Source organism: Plectropomus leopardus, chromosome 12 (assembly GCF_026936395.1).
Source record: "Plectropomus leopardus strain MGB_pleo_1.0 chromosome 12, ASM2693639v1, whole genome shotgun sequence".
In the NCBI taxonomy this organism is placed as follows: Eukaryota; Metazoa; Chordata; class Actinopteri; order Perciformes; family Serranidae; genus Plectropomus; species Plectropomus leopardus.
In genome coordinates this window covers 32106654-32129302 of record NC_142187.1, presented here as the reverse complement: position 1 = coordinate 32129302, position 22649 = coordinate 32106654, and the positions used below count along the sequence as shown (strand labels likewise).

The 22649-nt window shown below is 36.8% G+C and overlaps 2 protein-coding genes across 2 annotated transcripts; both read left to right on the top strand.

Annotated features, from left to right (window-relative positions):
* Positions 1 to 2911: 2911 nt before the first annotated feature.
* Positions 2912 to 12149, top strand: acadm (acyl-CoA dehydrogenase medium chain). The gene is made up of 12 exons (XM_042498387.2): positions 2912 to 3050; positions 4918 to 5023; positions 5147 to 5244; positions 5927 to 5996; positions 6809 to 6909; positions 7350 to 7430; positions 7799 to 7929; positions 8220 to 8328; positions 9051 to 9191; positions 10227 to 10322; positions 10584 to 10832; positions 10909 to 12149. The coding sequence occupies exons 1-12, from the start codon at positions 3036 to 3038 to the stop codon at positions 10978 to 10980; spliced, it is 1269 nt and encodes a 422-aa protein (XP_042354321.1). The 5' UTR covers positions 2912 to 3035; the 3' UTR covers positions 10981 to 12149.
* A 917-nt stretch (positions 12150 to 13066) lies between these two features.
* On the top strand, positions 13067 to 21174 carry rabggtb (Rab geranylgeranyltransferase subunit beta). The gene is made up of 9 exons (XM_088085837.1): positions 13067 to 13174; positions 13542 to 13649; positions 14813 to 15010; positions 15557 to 15662; positions 15752 to 15804; positions 15892 to 16002; positions 16345 to 16470; positions 17221 to 17370; positions 19092 to 21174. The coding sequence occupies exons 1-9, from the start codon at positions 13172 to 13174 to the stop codon at positions 19230 to 19232; spliced, it is 996 nt and encodes a 331-aa protein (XP_087941963.1). The 5' UTR covers positions 13067 to 13171; the 3' UTR covers positions 19233 to 21174.
* Positions 21175 to 22649: the final 1475 nt, after the last annotated feature.

Sequence of the window (22649 nt, the reverse complement as noted above, 5' to 3'; positions counted from 1 at the left end):
ACAAACAAGAAATAATTGCGTCAGGGCCCTGTTTAGGAAAGCAGGTTTAGTGAAAACTTTAATTTTAATTTGATCCCTTTTATGAGCATGAAAATCTGCCAGTTATGAATAAAAATAATCTGAAGATAGTTTGTAATATTGGAGATAGTGTATTACCTGGAGTGAGCAGTATCCTGGTACGGCTGCATAATGTAATGATGTGGATTTTTGTTGAAAATAAATATATATATAAAAAAAGAAGTTGTTATTTGAACATTAAAATTACCTCACAATTGGTTTTCAAAAAAGTAATAAAGAAAGAAAATAACCTTCAGAAATTGGAGGGGGGGGGGGGGTCTAATATTTAATTGTAAAAATTGCAAATATTGTTTTCTGGACATCTTTTCCTAGTTTTTTTTACTTAATATCTAGTATTTTCATGTTTTTTTTGTCACATTTAACTAGTTTTTAGATTAAAAAATATATATATATTTTAGAATTTTGCAAAATGTTTCTTATCAAGTTGCTCTTAAGTTTTCCACCATGTTTTTCTTAAAAAGCATTTTTTTCAGGTTTCAGATGTTTAAATGCTTGTGAAAGGCGACTGAATGCAGCACAAGAAAAGTGAAAGCAGTCCAGGTGTTAAAGGGTTAAAAATGAAGCCTGCAATATTATGCAAGCGAGATCTTTTATGTAATTTAAAGGATTTAAAGAACAAAATCCATTTGTCTTCCCTCCCTCCCTTCATTCATTCATTCATCCCTCCTTCCCTCCCATTTCTGTAGTAACAAAGATACTTGGGGGAAATGTCTCAGGAGTAAAAGTATACATTTTATTCAGGAAACGTAGTTGTGTTAAAGTGAAAACTGACTTCTATAATCCACGTTCATGTAATGTTACATTATTAATTCTGCTTAATGAGGTTGTGCTTTAAGTTTACAGTAAGTATTGTATTTTTCTCTCAGTGGGAACCTGCAGTATTTCAGAAAAACAGAGATATTAATCATGTTGTTTTCTATAATTTCAACTTAATTTTTATTAAGTCATTGTTGCTTTCCCTGACCCACTGAATGTTGTTAAAGTGTTCCTGATTCACCTTCTCTGAGAAAACCAGACGGGCCTGTCAGTATTCCCTGTGATGCAGAGGAAACGTATTTAACCTCTAACTTCAACAAATAAGACTGATTATTGACGTTACTTCTTTAAAGAATTAGTGTTCGTAAATGTCTGCAGGGCTAAAAGGCTTCACTGTGGGACAAGTTGGGCTGCAAGCTGTCTCGATGTACTGGAAGACAAAAATGCTCAACTTGTCAGACAATCAGTGTTTAAAGAAGAAGTCTTAGAAGAAGACTTAGGGACAGTTTGGCACTTTGTACACACTAATCAGTCTTTACCACGCTTCTTTTTTTGGATAATTTTGGCTGTGTTCATGCATAAAGAATACATGTTGTCAAGATTGTTTATTTTTGTTTAATCTTGGAATATCCTGCACAGCTCCTATAATAAGTCTAAAACACACTGTGGAAACAAAATTGTGACACTCAGACTGTTAAGTGCAAAAACATCTGCCATTGAAACCCATTCAAACTGTAATTTTTGATCCCACAGCCACCAAAGCATAAAAAACATGCATTGTATTATTTCTGGGTGTCATTCTGGGCTTTTGCTTTGGAATTTGACATTTTTACTATTTTCCCTCCTGATGATGTCATTTTTTGCTTGTTTGTTGTTGTTTTTTTGGAGAAGATACATGCTATTATCACTACGTGCACTGTCACAATCAGTGTTGTTGAAAATCATTGACAATCCCCCCCAAAATTGACTTTGCACTTAGTATATTGAAAGCAATCATGACAAGAACCTGGTATTTAAAAGGTTAAAATTCTGAAAAATAATGAATATTTGATATTTTTGATTGGAACTGATGTTGGTTGGATAAAATAAACTCAATGAAAGTGGAAAATCATGTTAAAATATAAAAAAAAATCATAGCCTGATTTTGAAGAGCAAATTTTGTATTTGACAAAAAAATAATAATGTATAAAAATCGATGTTGCTGCTAACCACTAACAAATACATGGCTGTGTTGATTAAAAAAAAAATCTACTTAGCCTGTAGTATACTGAAAAAAATTCAATTCTGTGTGTGTGTGTTTTTTTTGTTGTTTTTTTTATCTAAAAACATAGTGGCATCACGACAAAAACTTGGAATTTAAGATAAGTTAAGATAGAACTTTATTAATCCCGAAAGAAATTATTGTGCCAAATTGCTCCATATATACAGTATCAAAAAAAACTACAGAGCATCAAAAAAGTGAAAATTAAATTAATATTAAATATAATAATATTAAATTATATATTTAATATATATAATCTAATAATATATATTAAATATAATATTTTATTAATTAATAAAATACAAAGTGTCTGAAATAAAATAAAATACAAAGTGTCTCGTAATAATAATGTTTAAAAGTAAATAGTAATTAACATTAAGTAATTATAAGTAAAAAAAACCATTTTTAATTAAATTGTTAAAATACTGAGTTAGTATGAGTTAGTAACGTTATGAATATTTGACATTTACGATTAGGACTGATATTGGTTAAAAATAAATAAATACACATTATATATGTGTGTGTGTGTGTGTGTGTGTGTGTGTGTGTGTGTCAGAGGTGGGGGTGGAAACAGAGACAACAGCAGTGTCACATGCTGTCATTCTCTGCTCCTCCCTGCACAGTTTGTGACGCATTACTCTTATTTTTGCTAATATTTGTATACAGTAATATATATGTGTGTATATATATATATTTATTTATTTTTTTTTTTTAACCTGAGATAATGTAAAAACACAGCCATGTCTGCATCATGGCCGTATTCCAGTCTGAGAGGTTAGGTTAGGTAACTAACTGGGGGAAAAGTCATCCCCCCGGATACCGAGAGACGACACGTGACCAATCCCTGCTCTGTGATTGGCTCAGAGCGGCGCATATTAAAATGTAGGCCAGAGGTTGTGTTCCATTCTGTTTCTGCGCTTTGTACGTTAGCGACACAACAATGCTGCTCAATAAGGTAAGAGTCCATAAAAAAGCAGTTTAACTACATATTTATGTAGGTTTTTTTAAATTATAAATTATTCGCTTCAGCTTGTTGTCGCTTTGATCCACATTGTTTACTTTTCGAGTCATTTAAGTGAAAGCTTTGCTAGCTAACTTGCTAACGCTTGCTAGGTAGCGCCGTTAACCGTTATGACACCTTAAACACTGTTTCTATTTCTGGTCTTCACACTTTATATTTTACACATTTTACACATTTTTGTTTGTGTCTGCTGTGTTTTATCGTCAGTTTACACTCGAGTCAAAGCTAAGTGTATGTTTTTCTGTTAAAAATAAGCTGTCTACATAATCTTTTAACGAAGGTCGTTTGACAAACTTACTAAAAGCAGACCAGAAACAGGTTTATTGTCAAGTAGGTTTTTACATAAAAGGGATTTATTCTTATGTTTAGGTGCATATTTAACAGTAAACAGAGGAAGTAAAAAACTGAAAGCAAGTGCAGCTGAGGTCAACAAAACAGGACAGAAACATTTACAGTGAAAATGATATATCACATTAAATCCGGAAGTAATAGTAATAAATAAATAATGTTTATGAGTGAGCGGGATTATCATTCGGTATCCTTAAAAAATGAAAAAAGTAAGAATATGTACAATATATCTGTTTTTAAAATGAAGATCGTAAATAAAAAGGCCATTTTAACTGAGATAATTTTTTGTTTAAGTATTTTTTTCTCTACAAGCAAACATACAAACTATAAGTTACAGGATTGGTGCACAGAAGTTATTATTATCAATTATTTACACGACTTTGAATTAGCCTTAATATTAGTTACTACTTTATTACTTAATATAAGTACGTTTTCACATGCAAAGAATTTGCCCTCATGTTTGGTGCAAAACTGTAAGCACAGTTAAGGGAAAGTAAAAATCAAAAGTTAGAAGAACTGTCAAGAAACTTAAACATTGTACACTAAAATATGAAAAAAATAAAGTTTGTACAGTATTTAAAATTACATAATTTACATGGATAATTTACAAGTGATTCTTAAAATTAGTTGTAACAATGTGTAGGCTATACACCAACGCGGTGAATGGTGAAGTGAATAAACTGTAATATCAACAGGATAAAATCAATAAAACCTAATCTAGGTATAACCTAATGTACCCTAACCTGTATGTAAATTGCAGCGTTGGCATGTATAAAAAATAGTGGAAGTGGTATAAAGGTGAAATGTACCAGTGCAGTGTGGGTAAAGAGTTCAACAGTCAAAGGACAAAACATGAGAAATACAATTTATTATATTGTAGTCCAGGACAGCACCACCTTCATTTATGACCTCAGTGTCACCATAAAACTGAGCATTATGAGCTTAATGAAAACAGATGTTATGTCATACCTAATAATAAAGGGCGCACGGAGCATGTGTTTTTACCTAATATATACAACTTCAACCAAATTAATGAAAGATTATTATCAGTTTGTTGTGTCATATTATTAAGTATGTTCATGCAAATTATTCCATTCATTCTTTTCTTGTGTGTGATGTAAAAAATCACAAGTATGGTGTATGTAATTTCCTGACGGCTGGAGAGGAAAGCTTGAGAAATTGTTAAATCTTTTTTTATTATGCAGCAGATATATATACATATACATACATATATGTATATATACACACATATGGTTAGAGGAGTCTTTAAAGACTCACCCGAGAATTAATGTTTAATTTAATTGATCTGGGTATTTATTTTTGGGTGAATGAAAACACAAATTGGGGCTAATTACAGTTTTACTAGATTTTAACTTAAAAGACTGAAAGGTGTGGAAGTGTCCTGTTTAACTTGAACATTGTTGCATGTTGCTGTTTCCTCCTCCACGCCCAGGTTCTCAAAGCCAGTTTGCGGTCTGGGATCCGGCTGCAGAGCTCCAGCGCGGCTGCAGCCAGTGTCGCAAACTCTCACGGCTCAGCACAGCTCGGCTTTTCATTTGGTGAGCAAGATGCAGAAACTCATTCTCCTCTTGTAGTATAGGGACACAGTTTAGCTGCTAAACCCACAGACAGTGTGTTTTAAAGTTGCTTATCGTGGGTCGTCTTGCTGCTTTGACCCACAGAGCTGACGGATCAGCAAAAGGAGTTCCAGCAGCTGGCGAGGAGGTTTGCGCGTGAAGAGATCGTTCCTGCTGCACCTATGTATGACAAGACGGGGGAAGTGAGTACAGCCCAGAGATTAGGCAGCTGTGAGAATGTGGAAGATTAATTTGGCTTGACTTGATAGTTAACTGACATTAATGCTACAAGGTTTTATCATGCTGCATATTTTCTGTCTGTGTCTTTGAGTGACTTGTGTGCACATGAAAAGCAAAGTTCAGAGCTTCCCAAATACTTAGAGCCCAACTGCACCTTTCTAACAGTATTCCTCCGTCATGCAACACTCTGGGGACGTCCACTGAATGGACGTTTTAATCTTTTAATTATTCTTTTTTGGAGCCAAAATGCTTAGTGTATGAATCATATTATTTATATCTCATTTAAAATAACTATTATTGAAGGAAAAAAAATCCTCATTAATAATCATTATTCCAGTTTAGATGCAAAATGCAGGACATAGTTCAGACATTCAGACAGACAGTTTCCTTATATAAACCATGACATTACAATGTATATATTGCATAAAGCTTTTAACATTATCTCTGAATTTTAAATATTTATATATTTATATTTTATTTAAAGAGTTTTTTTTTTTAATCTGTTTTCTTACCTCTCAGTCTGTCTCTGTTCTGCTATAATGTGTACATTTCAATTCAGGAATCTATCAAGTCTTTTTATCAGAGATCAGAATTTCATTGTTTAAAAAAGCCTAAATAACTCATAAATTTCACGTCATTTTGCAGTATCCCGTCCCTATTATCAAGAAAGCATGGGAGCTCGGTCTGATGAACGGTCACATTCCCCAGGAGTATGGTATGTTATTTTGTTGCTCATTAACTATTTCAACATTACCTGACATATTTTAACTTTTGCATGATATTATTCTGGTTGCTCCCTTTGTGGTCGGCCCCACAGATCCTGGCACATCTCATCTTGCAGCAGTTTAGTTTGTTTATGATGGCCTAAACAATAGTCACACTTTATAAATATAAATATACACTGAGATTTTTGTGTGAAATAACATCTCTGTCTAACACTTGAAAACCTGGAGGACATCAGTTTTCTTGTGCTGTTTTCAGACACCTTTCACATTTATGTACTCCTCTGAAACCTGAGAAAATGGTTTGATTTCTCTTGAAAACATCTGGAAAAAAGACGTGCCAAGAAATTCAAAAAATCAATATTATTTAATATTATGAAAAAATAAATAAAAATAGGGAAAAATTACTGAAAACATAATTAGATATTAAAAATTATGTTACAGAAAAAGTAAAAATAAAAAATATATTTATATTTTTTAGTACTTTTTTATTAATTTTTTTTTTACTTCTTTCTTTTTTCTTTCTTATTTTTAGGTAGTTTTCATTTTCATTTCAATTTTTCATGTAACTTTGTACTAATTTCTTGCTATTTTTGGGCCATATCTTGTTGAGTTGCTCATTGCCTTCTTACTGTGTTTTTGAAAGACATCCAGTCAATTTGCTCAGATTTCAAAGGGTTAAATGTGTAAATTTATATGTTTTTTTTCCCCATCAGTCGAAATGGTTTATTTCAGGCAAGCTGGCTGATTTCTGTCTTGAAACACTGTGAGAAAACCCTCGTTATATCCGTTTTTTTGTTTTCAGGTGGGATGGGCTTGACAATCTTTGACAACTGCCTCATCACAGAAGAGTTGGCGTTCGGCTGCACAGGAGTTCAGACCGCCATCGAAGCGAACTCTCTGGGAGTAAGTCCTTGTTGTTAATTGGGGTTACAAGAGATTCACTGGTTCTTCACCAGTTTTTAAAGAGCCGGTTCATTCACATCACAGAAAATACAGTCCCTTAGGTGTCTACCGCGATGGTTTTCTGGAACGTTGTCCCTGCAAATCCTCAAAAAGTCTTAATCCATTAATCTTAATTTAACATCTTGAGTCAATCTTAAAAAAATGCTATGACGTGAAGCATGAATTTATGATTTTTTTTTGTTCAAATGGTCTCAAATCTCTAAAATAAATATTACTATTATAACATTTATTTTTTGTAGATGTTTTACCAAAATGCGTCTTGCTTTAAAGTCACACAGACTAGGATAGTGGAAACAGCAACACTTACAGTATTTTACAGTGATTAAAAACAGTTGTTGTAGCCCAGTGAGAATTAAATGATGTCTGTTTCTCCCACACAGCAAATGCCTGTGATTCTGGCCGGCAATGAGGCACAGAAGAGCAAATACCTGGGAAGGATGACTGAGGAACCTCTTATGTGTGTAAGTACTAAATCGTAGAAGGACATTTTTAAACAGTAGTGGAAAATTAATAAGTATATTTAATCAAAGAGGTACTTGTACACTACTTCAGCCATAGAAATAAAATGTTTCTTAATTTTTTATGGCCAGGATTTTCCTCATCATATTTAGCTAACTGAATGTCTTTGCATTTAAAAGAGTTGCAGTCCCAATAAATAGAAAGTGTCCTAGCTTTTTTTTAACATGCTGAGGATCATAAGCTCTGACATATTGTAGTGCTACTTTGTTACCGTGTGCTGACTGCAGCAAAAACGGTGAAAAAAAACATACTGCTCCGTACTGCATTAAATCAGACGGCGTTAACTTGCTGTGTGGTGTGTTTCGGGCAGGCGTACTGTGTGACAGAGCCGGGGGCGGGCTCTGATGTGGCCGGCATCAAGACCCGAGCCGTGAAGATGGGCGATGAGTACGTTGTTAATGGACAGAAGATGTGGATCACCAACGGTGGGAAAGCTAACTGGTGTGTACTCGCTACTGTTGCTCTTTTTTCTAGTTTCTGTTGATCCAGTGTATGATCATTTTTGAGGCTGCAGTTTGTGGTGCTGTTGATTCAGCGCCACAGTTTCAATAATGTATAACGTTCAACAAAAAGTGAACATTATAACCTTCCTGAAGGAAAGATTAACTGCTGGATTTTCTACCTAATAACCTGTTTATATACACTTGTCCTAAAAGCTAATGAATACAAAAAACTTCTGTTTGTTGCTTTGAAGATGATTTGACTTTTATGTGTTTTTTTTATTTTTGTAGGTACTTCCTCCTGGCCCGTACTAACCCGGATCCTAAATGTCCAGCCAGCAAGGCTTTTACTGGCTTTATTGTGGAAGCTGACACACCAGGAATTCAAATAGGAAGAAAGGTAAACTGAGGCTAAATTTTTATTCTTTAATGCATGAACCAGTTTTGTGCAGAGATCAGTGTTTTTCTTTGTGTTTAGAAACATATGAAAGGAGGAATTTAGTTTATAAGTGATACATGTCTTGATGTTTCTAATAGCCATGTCAGTTTGAAGAAAATAATTCTCTCTTGTATTTTTTGTTGAATATTTCAGGACATTTTTATGGCTAACCAAGTTTATATGTCAACGATCTCCTTTATGTAACTGGAAACGTGCTTTAGGATTACATTTCTTTCATATCTATATTTAGGAATACATGTAATTGTACTGTGCAACATCACATGTATGTTCCAACAGCTATGATAGTAAAATACAGTAGATGGCAATGTTTCTACATTGCTGCTATTTCACAATGAATTAGAAAATGCGACCTATTACTGAGCTTCTAAAGATTCAGAGATACCGCACGAACACCGTAACTTAACGATTTACCATCTCTGTTTGTTTTCTCTCTTGGAATAAGCTCCATGGGAATTTGATGCTGTAAAATTAACTAAATGTACAATAAAAACCTTTAAAACTACTGAATAACTTTAAAAAGCAAAACTTTATATACATTTTAAGCCTTACAGTGATTAGATCAGAGATGGAAACTTGATGATGATGATGGTACCATAATCCAGTCTGATAATGTACCGATATGCAAATCACAGGATCGCATGTTTTTGTTTTTGTGCTTGTAGGAGATGAACATGGGCCAGAGGTGCTCTGACACCAGAGGCATCACGTTTGAGGATGTGAGGATACCGAAGGAGAACGTCCTGATCGCAGAGGGAGCTGGCTTCAAAATTGCCATGGGTGCTTTTGACAACACGAGGCCACCAGTGAGTCTTCTAACTAACTAACTAACTAACTACTAATATGAATTGGTTACACAATCTATAAATGTCTCTATTTTCTTTTGTTATTAAAAAAAAAAAAGGAATTAGTTTATTGGTTTATTTAGAAAGGAAATATAACGAATCAGTTGGACAAATAATCTGTTTGGTCGGGGTTGAAATCACCAGAGGCTCAATAATTCGACACTATCATGATACATAAATCATGATGCAATATTACTGCAATTTTAAATGTGTTGCGATGTGTATTGCGATAAAACATATTGCAATATATTGCTATGTATTACATTTTTTTCAGCTGCAAATTGTGTCCTCAGAGGGAAAAAAGTCTTATATCTGTATTATCTAATAAGAAAGTTTTTGGACTGTTAAACTTTAGAGCAGTAAATTGTATCTAGTGGACTGAAAAAGCAATTGGTATATAATTCTAGCAGGCTACCAAAACTTTAATTTGTATTTGTGATATTAATGAGTTAAAATGATACTTGGCGTCTCTATAGTAATACAATATTGCACCATAAAAAAATGTCGATATACTATGCTGTATTGATTTTTTAAAAAAGTTTTTTAATTAAAAGCCAAGGGGGGGGGCATGAAAGGGTCTGTGGTTAACCGTTAACCATTAACCATTGCTAAAAAATGCAGATATCATATTAGACTTATGACCGAAGACATCCATTGTTATCAACCAAGCTGTGCTATTTTACGGAAATTTATTGGAAAAACTTCTAAAATTACACAATTTATCAGCCAGAAACTGAACTATAGTTGTTTATAGTGTAGACAGGGTCATGCATTTTTGCCCCCCTGTACTGACAAATAATGTGCAGTTCCCTGCTGTTTTTCAAAATAATATCTCTGTGCACTGGGGTCCCTGAATTGTCTTGGAATTGCATAAATGGGGAACTTTGTACTCATTCATTAGCCCATCCCTCCCCCAACCGATGCCTGACCCCTGCCCCAAAATTCCTAACAGCTGTCCTGGCTGAGATGTCTACTAATGTGATGAATGTCATGCAGGTGGCTGCAGGAGCAACAGGTCTGGCACAGAGGGCGCTGGAAGAAGCTACCAATTACGCAATGGAGAGAAAGACCTTTGGCAAAGCCATCGCTGAGGTTTGTTTCATTTCTGTCTTCAGGAGAAAAACACACAGCTTTTATCTGCTATACACAACGATATAGTGTATAACTGCTTTTTAATTCACTGAATTACAGGATTTACTGAAGAATGCCGTTTATTTATGCAAATAACAACACTGTCATTACTGAAACCATCATGATATCTGACTGTAACACTGTTCAGCTGTGTGGTCACCTGACAGAAAATTAAGATGAGCCCAGGATAAACACACGCCTCCGTCTCCTTCTGTCTCACAGCACCAGGCCGTGTCCTTCCTCCTGGCCGAGATGGCGATGAAGGTGGAGCTGGCCAGGATGGCGTACCAGCGGTCCGCCTGGGAAGTGGATCAGGGCCGCAGAAACACCTACTACGCCTCCATCGCCAAGGCCTTCGCAGGAGACATCGCCAACCAGGTGGCCACTGACGCCGTGCAGGTGTTTGGAGGCAACGGCTTCAATAGCGATTACCCGGTGGAGAAGCTGATGAGAGATGCCAAAATCTACCAGGTGGGTGATGATGCTGTGAAAATAATCACTGCTAACGAGAGAATTCTGAAAACTTAATTTTCTTTATTGTCTTTAGATCTACGAGGGCACGGCGCAGATCCAAAGACTCATTATTGCCCGAGAACACCTGGGAAGATACAAGAAGTGAATGCCGCTCACCTGATTTGTCATTCAAATGTACTTTGTTGTAACTTCTGTTTAAACATACGTGTGTTCCTGGAAACAGATCTGCTCACTTATTCTCACAGGATACTGTCGCAAAATGTCGTTTGCCTTAAAAGCACTTCATCCTGCCTTGGCTTTTTTTTTTTTTTTTTCAAAACTCATCCACACCCTGAATTTATAGACACCCATCCATCTTTCCAATCAGAAAACATCAACAAGACCTGTGTCATTTTTAAAAGGGTTTGCTGAACGTAGCTCAGACCTGTGGCCTTGTTCTGTGATCTCATGAGTTGAGGATCACGTGACCGCCGCGCCCCGTCAGGCTGCAGACTCTGGAGGCTGTAAATAATGGCAGCCGGGCACAAACACCACCACAGCCTCCGACAGCAGTCTGGACATTGAACTGTAAAGTTTTTTTTAAAAGTCATATGAACATTTGGTGTCTGTTTTCTAGGGTAGGTTGATAATGATAGACTTGGATATGTTTCACTTTATAAGTTGACAGCCCAAGGCGAGATCATATTATTCTGGGGAGAGTAGGAGGTTCAGTGTGTGTAACTCTTGTAATAGTGTTGCTTTTGGCAGTGAAAGCGGGTCAAATCAATGATGATGAGGAGGATTATTTGTCTATAATGTCCAGATCATGCCTTATTCTGCCTCTGAGATCCTCGCTAAAACTTGGCTATCCCTATTGACCGTCTACGCTCATTCAAAAAATATAACCCATAAAGTAATTCTTCAAGCTTTTGTGGATGCATTGCAAATGTTTCACACAGCAGAAACAATTTAATCTTGATCAGTATAAATCCATTTCTCATTAGAGTGTGTCGGAAACAGGACTGTGTGTCTAATGATTTCTGTAACAGCTGTAAAAATGCATGTTGTCAGAAAATGGTTTTCTGTCTGATTTAGAATTGAGGTCCTTAATATGACGTTACGATGCAATATCCAACATAAAGACGCATCAGCTGTATACAGGATCATAGAGAATCTCTGCAGCAAGTATGGATGTAATATGTACAGTAGGCTGTGGTTCAGTTGTTACTCTGTTATTTTTTGACAACACTTACGACATAATGTTGAATTAATCTAAAGCTTTTAAGTCTGTATATCATTTATTGAATAAATTATTCCATTCTGTCTAGAACTGGATATGGTTGTGTGCCTTTTCTTCTATTAGACATCAATTATTCAAAAAAACATGCTTTCATCTTGAAGTTAAATAAACCAAAAAAAAATTGTTTGATTTTTGAGTTTGATTTTAACCATCAGGGGCTGTTTGGTGCGTGCTCCTACAGTTAGTCTAAAATACATTGTGTAAACAAAATTGTTGCATTCACACTGCTAAGTGCAAAAACTGCACCACTGAAACCCATTCATATATATATATGTATATATATATATATATATATGTGTATATATGTGTGTGTGTGTGTATATATATATATATATATATATATATATATCCTAGGCTGTGATAATAACAAACATCTACTTGACATGTAGTATAGTAGTATATTAAATAATAATTCATTTTTTGTTTCTTCATCTTTCAAACTCAGTTTGTGTAGGAAAATAATAATAAAGTATAATATTTTTTAATGCCTGATTTTTTAGTGTACAGATTGGTATGAATGTGAGTATTTGACACTGCACAAAAAATAAATGTATAAAAACCAATGTTACTGCTGATGGCTGACATATCCTAGGCTTTTCTAATAATAATAATAATAATAATAATAATAATAATAATAATAATAATAATAATGATAATAATGATAATAATAACAATAATAAAACATCTACTAATAATACATCAATTAAAGCAGGCCCTAAGGGTTATATTTTTGTTCAGTGTACTGCCCTGGAAACAAATATAATAATAATAATAATAATAATAATAATAATAATAATAATAATAATACAAATAATATTAATAACAGTAAAAATAACAATAATAATAATAACACTTTTCTTATTAATTCTTTTAATTTAATTTATTATTTCTTTAATTTTCTCTTTAAATTTTATTTTTATGCGCCAGAGGAGGCATGATTTAATCGGTTGTTCACCCTCCGAAGCTGAAGGTGGCGGTATTACACGTAAAACCAACCGCATTTTAAGTCAAGAAGAAGAACCTGAAGAAGAAGCCTGATCATGCTAACGTTTTCAGAATGGTAACCGGCGTTATGTTATATTTTTTCAGTTAGTCGGGGTAGTTTAAGATAATATTATAGCCGAAGTCGGTATAAATCTCCAATTGTCTCCATACCGTCCAAAATTGAATTAACATTGACCGCTGACGTGTGAAAGCAGCTAACAACAGTAGAGTGGCTAACATGCAGCTAGCATCAGTGTTAGCTTGTAGTTAGCTTGTTGACATCAGGACTTGTCAACAAACCGCTTTCATACTCTGTCATGTATCTTAAAAAAGAGTTTACTCAGTGTGAGGTTTGGCAGCGACAGCGTGGAGGTTTTCGCGGTGAAATAAGGTCAGTTAGAGTGTGTTTCATGTTGTAAATATGTTGATGTGTCTGCTGTCAGGGTACACAAGTGAAAGATGTCATCATTAAGCCTGATGCTCCCAGCGCTCTGCTGCTGGACAAACACGCAGACTACATCGCTGCCTACGGCTCCAAAAAGGATGACTATGTGAGTAAAAGGCAGTCTTTATTTTTATTTTTAATTCATTTTTATTGGCAGCCAGAAAATTTACAGAATAAGGCATTTACAAAAACTTCATTTTAAGCCTGTTCGGGCGATAACAAATCAAAACACCTCTTTAATATGCTGCATTTTCTTTAATTTTATGCATTTTACACACTTTATTTTTTGCCTTTTTTTTATTCATAATGTCAATGGGTTTTTTATTTTCCATCTTATGTTATGCATTCTATGCATTCAATTTCTATCCTTATTTTATTTTACTTTTACTATAATTATAAAGTGGGTTTTATCCGTGTGAAGATTCATTCTTCATTCATGTATTGTATTCTAATCTTATTTCATTTTTACATTCGGGTTTTATTTTGTTTTTATGTCTTCTGTCTTTTGATGTGAAGCACTTGTTGCCTGTAAATTCTTTCTTGTAAAACACATCGGGCTGCATTTCCTGTATGAGAGGTGCTATAAAAATAAAGTTTATTACGCCTGCTTGTTGTTGGAAGGAATCAAACATCAGTTATCAGTTTATTCTTTCAGCATAACCGAGCTGGAAACTCACTACACCTGAACTCAAACCGCGTCCAGCGTGTCCTCTCATCATGTCCTCTCATCATGTCCCCATCACACACACACGGAGCAGAAGGAGGGAGGGGGGATACAGCGGCCGCTTACACCGGTGTTCAGCGGTTACTGTAGGCGGCGAGCACGGTGATAAATGACAGTATCAGGGCTGTATCGAGACATTTTGGTGCCCTAGAAGAGATTGGAATCACCTGTTGGACAATGAGAGCGGAGTGGACACCGGCGGAGAAACCAGCAGAGAATGAGAGTGGAGCAGACATTTGGAGACACCGACGGAGACACCAACGGAGACACCGGCGGAGACACCGGTGGACAATGAAATTATTATTGGTTGTTTTTTTGTGCGCGTCCAGCAGCGGCCCTCCAATGTGTGGCACTCTAGGCGACCTCCTTTATCTCCTAATCGATTAATCGATCTGCAAATAATTGTTATCATCCCTAATACAGACTTAAATTTAAAAAGTCTTTTGGACATTTGGTATTCCAGCTGTATTATTTCCTGGCTTTAAATAACATGAATAACGGGTCCTGTTCTCCTCTTTATTATGGCCGTGTTTGTGTTTGTCCAGGAGTACACGCTGTCAGAGTATCTGAGGATGAGCGGCATCTACTGGGGGCTGACGGTGATGGACCTGATGGGGCAGCTGCCCCGCATGAACCGGCAGGAGATCATAGACTTCATCAAAGCCTGTCAGCACGAGTGTGGAGGCATCAGCGCCAGCATCGGACACGACCCCCACCTGCTCTACACCCTCAGCGCCGTCCAGGTGACGGAGAGTCAACATGAAATGTGACAGATTGACAGTCTTATTTTTGTTTTCTCAACTTTTATGCTAAGAGAGGTTGGACCTGATGCCAAATAGAAAGACGATACGTTGCTCTGATTTGAGGTCGATGAGATGTCATTTCCTCTACTATCTATCAATGTAGAAAGCATGAATTTAAAAATATTCTAGTTACTGTCATTCCTGGATGACAAACAGAAATACAAAATAAATGTGGTGCACACTGCTTTTTATTTACTAATTTGATTGAATTGGAATCTAATTTACTGTCATTTTATCGCAATTTCGGTGGTAAAAACTGTCAATCTCTTGAGCAGCCTCGATATCTGATTTTTATTTATTCTGATGGACATTTTTTTTAAATCTTTTTTTATTTATTCTTTCAGCAAAACTACTTCTTAGTTTGTCTGTTAACTTCAGGTTTGTAAATTGGCTTGTTTGCCCTGTAACCTTTGTGTTTTGTATTTTCTGTTTTGTTTTGTTTTTTAATTTAATTTAATTCTATTTTTTGTTTTTTCTCTTTCTCAGATCCTGTGCCTGTATGACAATGTGGATGCACTTGATGTGGACAAAGTGGTGGAATACATCAAAGGGCTTCAGCAGGAAGACGGCTCGTTTGCAGGGGACAAATGGGGTGAGCAAGATTTAAGGTTATCCCAGTAATTGACTTAAAACTCTGTTTAAAATAGGCTTTATTGTATTAACAGTGCTTTGTCTTTACAGGAGAAATAGACACAAGATTTTCCTTCTGTGCTGTCGCTACACTTGCTTTGCTGGTATGTATATCACTAGCAGTCCTCTAGTTTTTTGCTTTACTCTCATCACTGTTACACTTTATAATCTGAAGATGTCTCCCCCAAAAGGGCAAGATGGACGCGATAAATGTGGACAAAGCTGTAGAGTTCGTCTTGTCCTGTATGAACTTTGACGGCGGTTTTGGCTGCAGACCGGGTTCAGAGTCTCATGCTGGTCAGGTGAGTCCACTCATGTTCACATACAGTGCAAGGCAGTCGCTGTGGGACTTTCTTTGATATATTATTAAACATTCAGTGTTTAATCCTGAAGAAATCAGATGTTAAGTTCCCACATGAGTCAGACATTTGAGTTATTACTCTCACATCACACCTGTGAGGCTGTAGGCAGGTCCTGTGGGAGTCTGACTCATCAGTGAGACGCTGTCAGACCCCGTCACAGACAGAATGAAATGTTCTCACTCTGGAAAGTGGCGGATGTCACATTCACACCCCTCCTGAGCAGTGACGTGTTAAAATTCATCTAAAACCTAATCTCCGTGGTCTTACCCTTCTGTCTGTCAGATTTACTGCTGCTCTGGCTTCCTGTCGCTCACCGGTCAGCTGCACCAGGTGAACGCCGACCTGCTGGGCTGGTGGCTCTGCGAGAGGCAGCTGCCATCTGGAGGCCTCAACGGGCGACCGGAGAAGGTTTGTGCTCTCCAAATGCTGTGATGTGAAATTAAATACCTCACTGTTGGGGCGTCAGTGGCTGAGTGGATAAAGCAGGCGCCCCATGAATAAAGGCAGTGTCCTTTCTGCAGCGGCCTCGGGGTGGACTTTGCTGCATGTCGTCCCCACTCTATCTCCCCCGTTTCACGCTACTGATCTGTCCTATCTAATAAAGGCTAAAATGCCTAAAAAATAACCTTAAAAAAAACCCTCATTGTTATTGTTTTAATTTTATCCTTTTGCGCTGGTGATAGCCATGGCCGGGTGAATTACATTTTCAGGTTGTTTGATCGTCCCATTCTGGTGAAAGCGATATCTCAAGAACGTCATGAGGGAATCACTTTAAATTTAGCACAACCATTAGGACTCACACTGAACTGGTTAGATTTTGGTGGTCAAAGGTCAAGGTCACGGTGACCTTGTATTCTTCTCATTCTTGTGAACGCAGTATTTTAAGAACACCTTGATGGAATCTTTTCAAATTTGGCACGAATGTAGACTCGAAGATGAACTTAATAAATATGCTGGTCACAGGTAAAGGTCACTGTGAACTTGCGTCAGTCTCCCTATGCTGAACTCAACATCTCAAGAACACTTTGAGGGAGTTTTCTCAAGACTTTTGTAAAACAAAATGTAATATCTACATCTGAACAAACTGCAAACTGAACTGAAGCTGAAATGTAGTTGCAGTACTGACTCGGCTCTGTTGTTTTTCTTTGTCTCGTTCAGCTTCCAGATGTGTGCTACTCGTGGTGGGTTTTGGCGTCGCTGAAAATCATCGGTAGGATCCACTGGATCGACAAGGCCAAGCTGCGATCGTTTATTCTGGCCTGCCAGGACGAGGAGACCGGAGGCTTTGCTGACAGACCGGGAGACATGGTGAGCTGTCAGCTAACTCCTGCACGCTGCAGCGGGAAGGAGAAACGTGTTAGGCTTGTCTTTTCCTAAAATCCTGTCTCCTGTTTCATCTCCTGTAAGCCTGCCTGTCCCTCCATGACCCCGTCCTTCGCCTCTCTGTCTCACACATATTTTCAACTAGTGGAAAGTTGTGAGATAAATGTTATCTTGCAGCAGATACACACAGGAGGAAACGAGGAAACTTCTACAGGAAATGTTTCACTGCTGCAAAGATGAGAAATGATTGTTGCATTCACTGTTGCTTCAGAGATGGAAAACCTACAGCTCCCAGAATGCACTGCGGCACAGCAGACCAATAACAATCCTTATTATTGAGCCAGAAAGACAAAAGAAAGTTTTCTTCACGAATTTACCTCAAAACAGGAGATAAGTCTATAAACAAACGCTAAATTTGTGGGTGAAATATTCTTTTAAGCAGTAAGAGCTCCACAGAGTGCTTCTAATCTCTGCTGCTTTTAATCATCACACATCAGCCACCACTTGAGCCAGAAATACTTGACTCTCCGTGAGGCCTCTCCTCATATTTCTGCATCACAAAAAGCTGTGCGAAGATGTTCTGTTACGACGTGTCGTTACAACCAAAGCTGTTACTAAAAGGACGACGCACAACTCTTTCTGTGCCTCTGCGCCGGCGAGGATGTTACGATCATGTTTTCAGGTTGTGTTCCTCCCGTTCTCATGAACAGGATGTTTTCAGAACACCTTGAGCGAATTTCCTCAAATTCAGCACAAACGGCCACTTGGACTTGGTTTTTAGCCATAACTGGATAATTTATACGATAATTCTGACAAAATTTTACACAAATGTCTAATACTATTCAATTATCAAGTGATGTTTTTAAATCTAAAAGGTCAAAGATCAGCTTCACTGTGACGTCATAAAAGAAGGGGAAACATTTGGTTAGATACCGAAGTGATGACATTAAACTTGAAACTGTGCTGATGTAGAAATCTTCTGCGCGGCTCCACGCTAACCCTCAAATTACACAAATTCAAATTGCGAATGTAAAATATGACTAATGGAAACGTTAATTTAGAAAAGAACTCCGAAAAGTTTTTGCGCTCGCATGAGGTATGTCAGGTGATTTTAAAAAAGCCATTTCCACACTTTTTGGCTTTTCTAGGTCACATGATGCTATGGTCGTGTGCTTGTCGTCAGAACTGGCTCCCTCATGATGCAGCAGGAGCTACAAGAGCTGTTATTGCATCACATAAAAAGTTGAGCGGATCATCTGGAAGATATGAATCCACAATTCCTCTGTGAAATAATGGATTATCACCTCCCAGAAATCCCTCATATGTGGCCGCTCCCACACATAAGGGTCTTGCCTTTCTGTTACTGCTCACAGAACACGCCTACGATTGGAAATAATGACGGCTACTGCGGTGGCTGCAATAGAAATAAAGCTGCTAATCTTTTGAACATCCATCGCCATGCCTCTTTATCATCAGAGGAGAAGTTACATAACATCACTCTGTGGAAACACGGTCATCTCGCTGCTGTCTTTTATCCATTTTTTTATAACATCGCTTAAGTTTTGTGCAAATCCATAATGGAAACCCGTCTACAAACATGATTGTAAACTGTAACTGCAACTGGTTTGTGGAGGCATACAACAGCGAGGTGGTCATTTCTCTGATTTTCATTAACACTCCTGCTCCCTCCCTCCGTCTCTCTGCAGGTGGATCCTTTCCACACTCTGTTCGGGGTTGCAGGTCTCTCTCTTCTCGGAGAGGAACAGATCAAGCCGGTGAATCCTGTTCTGTGCATGCCCGAGGATGTCCTGCAGAGGATCAACCTGCAGCCTGACCTCCTCAGTTAGCCCTCTGACTCCATCATCCCACCACACACACACACACGCACACGCACACACACGCACACGCACACACACACAAACACGCACGCACACCGCTGCCCTGCTGGAACTACCATGGCTGGACGTCAGGAGCAGAGAGAGGACCACCACACATCTTAGTGTTAGATCAAGTCTACAGACACATTTTAGATACCGGTCTCTGTCTCCACTCACTGAGGACACATAGAGTTACGCAGTTCTGGATTGATTCCTCTGTTTTTGCGCCATCATTATGTTATCAAGTCCCTTTTGTTGGTTTTGCTGCTGAGAATGGTTTAGGAACGAAATGAAGTGTGGCCGCTGTCGCTAAAGCCCATAAATCATGAAGCAACATTCCTTAACTTGTCAGCGAACTCACCACGTCAGTGTGTCTGGGGAAAACGAGACTGTTAGCAAAATGTAGTGGAAATCAGTTGTGCATCTCTTACTCATCACATTTTCAGGAAGTTATTACTGTACTTAATTACTGGACAGAGACAGAGGGCAGAGGCGTTCATTGGTTCAGATTTTTTTATGTGCGTTACTTGAATGACGAGGAATATAAGGTCTAACCCTAACCCTAACCCAGATTTATGCATTTGAAACCGGTCGTGTTGGGTTAAGTTTGCTCTGTGGTTTTTGTGTTGTGGAGCCTAAGACACTTGACTAGTTTAAAGATGAACCATCTTTGTGTTTCTCTTTTTGTCTGAGGGTTCTGCCTTTTTCATACACCTACAGCTCCATATCAAATAACTCCCGTATTTGGAAAGTGAGAGCGTTCGAAGGACAAACTATTCTCATTCTGTTTACACTTGAGCAATCACACTTCAACAGGTCAAAAGGTCCCACAACTGGATACGCAACGCGGGGCTTGTTGCAAACAAAGACAGTTTTATTAACCCTTTTAAAAGCAGAGCAACATCCGTTTTTTTGTGCTGTGTTCAGACGCTTTTAACATTCACACGCTGTGTGAATCTTTGAAACCTGAGCAGATTGGTTTTGAAAACATGGGGGGAAAAGGCAATGACCAACCTGGCAAGAAATGTCCTACAAATTGCGAGAAATTAGTAAAAAGTGGCAAGAAAATTATGTAAAAATAAGTTTTTAAAAAAAGGGGAGGTTTTTTAGAAAATAATCCAAACAATTAAGGAAAAAATGTCCATAAAACTATATTTATAATTCTAATGAATTTATATTTAAAATTATGTTACAGAAAAAAATATAATAAAATATATAAAACATACATATATACTATATTTTTATTTTCAGCACTTTTTACATCATTTTCTTGTTTGTTTTTGCCTGTTTCAGGTTTTTTTTAAACTAGATTTAAGTTTTTTGACTAAGTTGCTTGTTTCCTTCTCCCCATGTTTTTGAAAGAAATCAGACCAACTTTCTCAGTTTTTAAAGGGTTAATTCATTAAACATGTCCAGTCTTATGCTTTGATGATCAGCGAGCATCTCTTCATGCATTTCGGTTTTCACACTTTTTTTTCCTTTTAGGACTAACTTATCTTTTTTTCTTCTGCACTCGTTTTCTTACTAAATGCAAATTTTATCCGTTGTTAGATAACTGTTCAGCGTTGGCATCGTTACAGAGCGAAAATCTAAAACAAAATCAAATAGTTCTCAGGTTGTACCCAATATAAGTAACTGACGACTGATAGATATATGAATTGACATCGTTTTTCAAAATTAACATCACATTTCACAAGAAATTGTTCTGTTTAAAGATGATTCAAATGTCAAAAACAACTGTAAACCTTAACTCTGTCCTGAACAAGGTGTTTATTAACCACTCGGTCTCGTCTTTGTGTCGTGGGGGCAGCTCTGATCCAAAAAGCTGCTCACTGTTGCACAACTATATGTGTATATTCAGTGTAACTTATTTGTTATATTGGTTGGCAATAAATGTATAATTTCTCCTCAACTGCTGTTTCAGTTTGTTTTTGCACTAAAGGAGCATGTTTAAGAAGAAGGCGTCCATGACTTAATATGGTTTTGAACTATTATTTAGTGCAGAAGAGACTTTTAATCAGAAAAGTAAAGTTTACCCCAAGTTTCTTTCGTTCTAACAGGCTGAGTGAAATATAATTAGAAATATTGAATAAATAACAAGCTGAAGGGAGTATCATTTTATATAGATACATTGATTTTTATTACTATTACTTTTTATTATTTTAACACATATAACACAAAGTCTGAAATTATCAAATGTAAATTTTATTATTATCATTAGCATTATTATTATTAGTGGTAGTAGTATTTTGTTGCTGTTGTTTTCTAATGTGCTATATTACCATGTTAAGAACAAAAAAGATATAAAGACCCCCCCAAAATTATAACGCATAAAATACAAAGTGTGGAATTATAAAATGTAAATGTTTTTTTTTTTAAGTATTTAATAAATATTATTATTACATTTTTTATTTTTTATTTTTATTTTTAATTATTCTTATTAACATTATATATAAAAATTCTATTGTCATTATTATGAGATGTTTAACATTATTATGGTTAACATTATTATGAGATGTTTTATATATTATTCGTTTTTTTAGGTTGTTTTTTTCCTAATTTTGTGTGGGGGGGTGGTGGTCTATTTATCTGTCGTTCTGTTAATGAACCTGTGCACATAAAGAAAGTAAAATAAAAAAAAAGTATATTTCTATTTTTTTTTAAATTTATTATGCAAACCCGCTGAGGAGTCTCAGAGATGGCGCGCGCAGAGACCCCTTACCCGTCCTGAAAAAACGTGAGTACGGCCCTCTTACCTGTCACCTGGCACTGCAGGAGTCTGATTGGACACCTGAGCCTGGAGGCGGGATTTCCGCTCAGTTTGAACGCGTCCTGACATCAAACCCGCAGGTCAAAATAATCAGTGACGAACCGGTGACGAAATGAAAGCTAATTCGACAAAAAACATGTGTTTTCAAATTTTCGGTCTCGGTGTGTTTATGTGTTTATTTCGGAGAAGAAGTCACGCTAACGTCGGCTGACGCACCTGGTCAACGACGTTTGTTCGTCTCCCGCGCGCGGACGACCAAACATGTCAGCGGCAACATGGCGGAATTTGGCTAAAAATCAACCCGAAGAGACAGACAGCATGTTGAGACAGGTATGTGCTCAGGTATCTGTCTGCGGGCCCTAAAACGTCTCACATACCACTAAATAAATATTTGGACTTCTAGGTCATTACAATTTCTGAAATTGCGTTTTACATTCATTCTGATTTTATAATTTTGGTTTTGCTCTTGCATATGGCATACATTTTGGCAAGATTATGTACTTTTGTTTAATCTTTGGAAATTGTTACATTTATACTCTTAAGTGCAAAAACAATGTACCATTGAAACCCATTTAAACAGCAATTTTTGATCCCATAGCCACCAATGCATAAAAACA

Bases quoted from the DNA above. Each gene is read 5' to 3' on its own strand.
- acadm (XM_042498387.2), top strand. The intron at 5,997-6,808 runs GTATGTTATTTT...TTTTGTTTTCAG, and splicing joins TCACATTCCCCAGGAGTATG to GTGGGATGGGCTTGACAATC. The intron at 9,192-10,226 runs GTGAGTCTTCTA...AATGTCATGCAG, and splicing joins TTGACAACACGAGGCCACCA to GTGGCTGCAGGAGCAACAGG.
- rabggtb (XM_088085837.1), top strand. The intron at 15,663-15,751 runs GTGAGCAAGATT...TTGTCTTTACAG, and splicing joins GTTTGCAGGGGACAAATGGG to GAGAAATAGACACAAGATTT. The intron at 17,371-19,091 runs GTGAGCTGTCAG...GTCTCTCTGCAG, and splicing joins CTGACAGACCGGGAGACATG to GTGGATCCTTTCCACACTCT.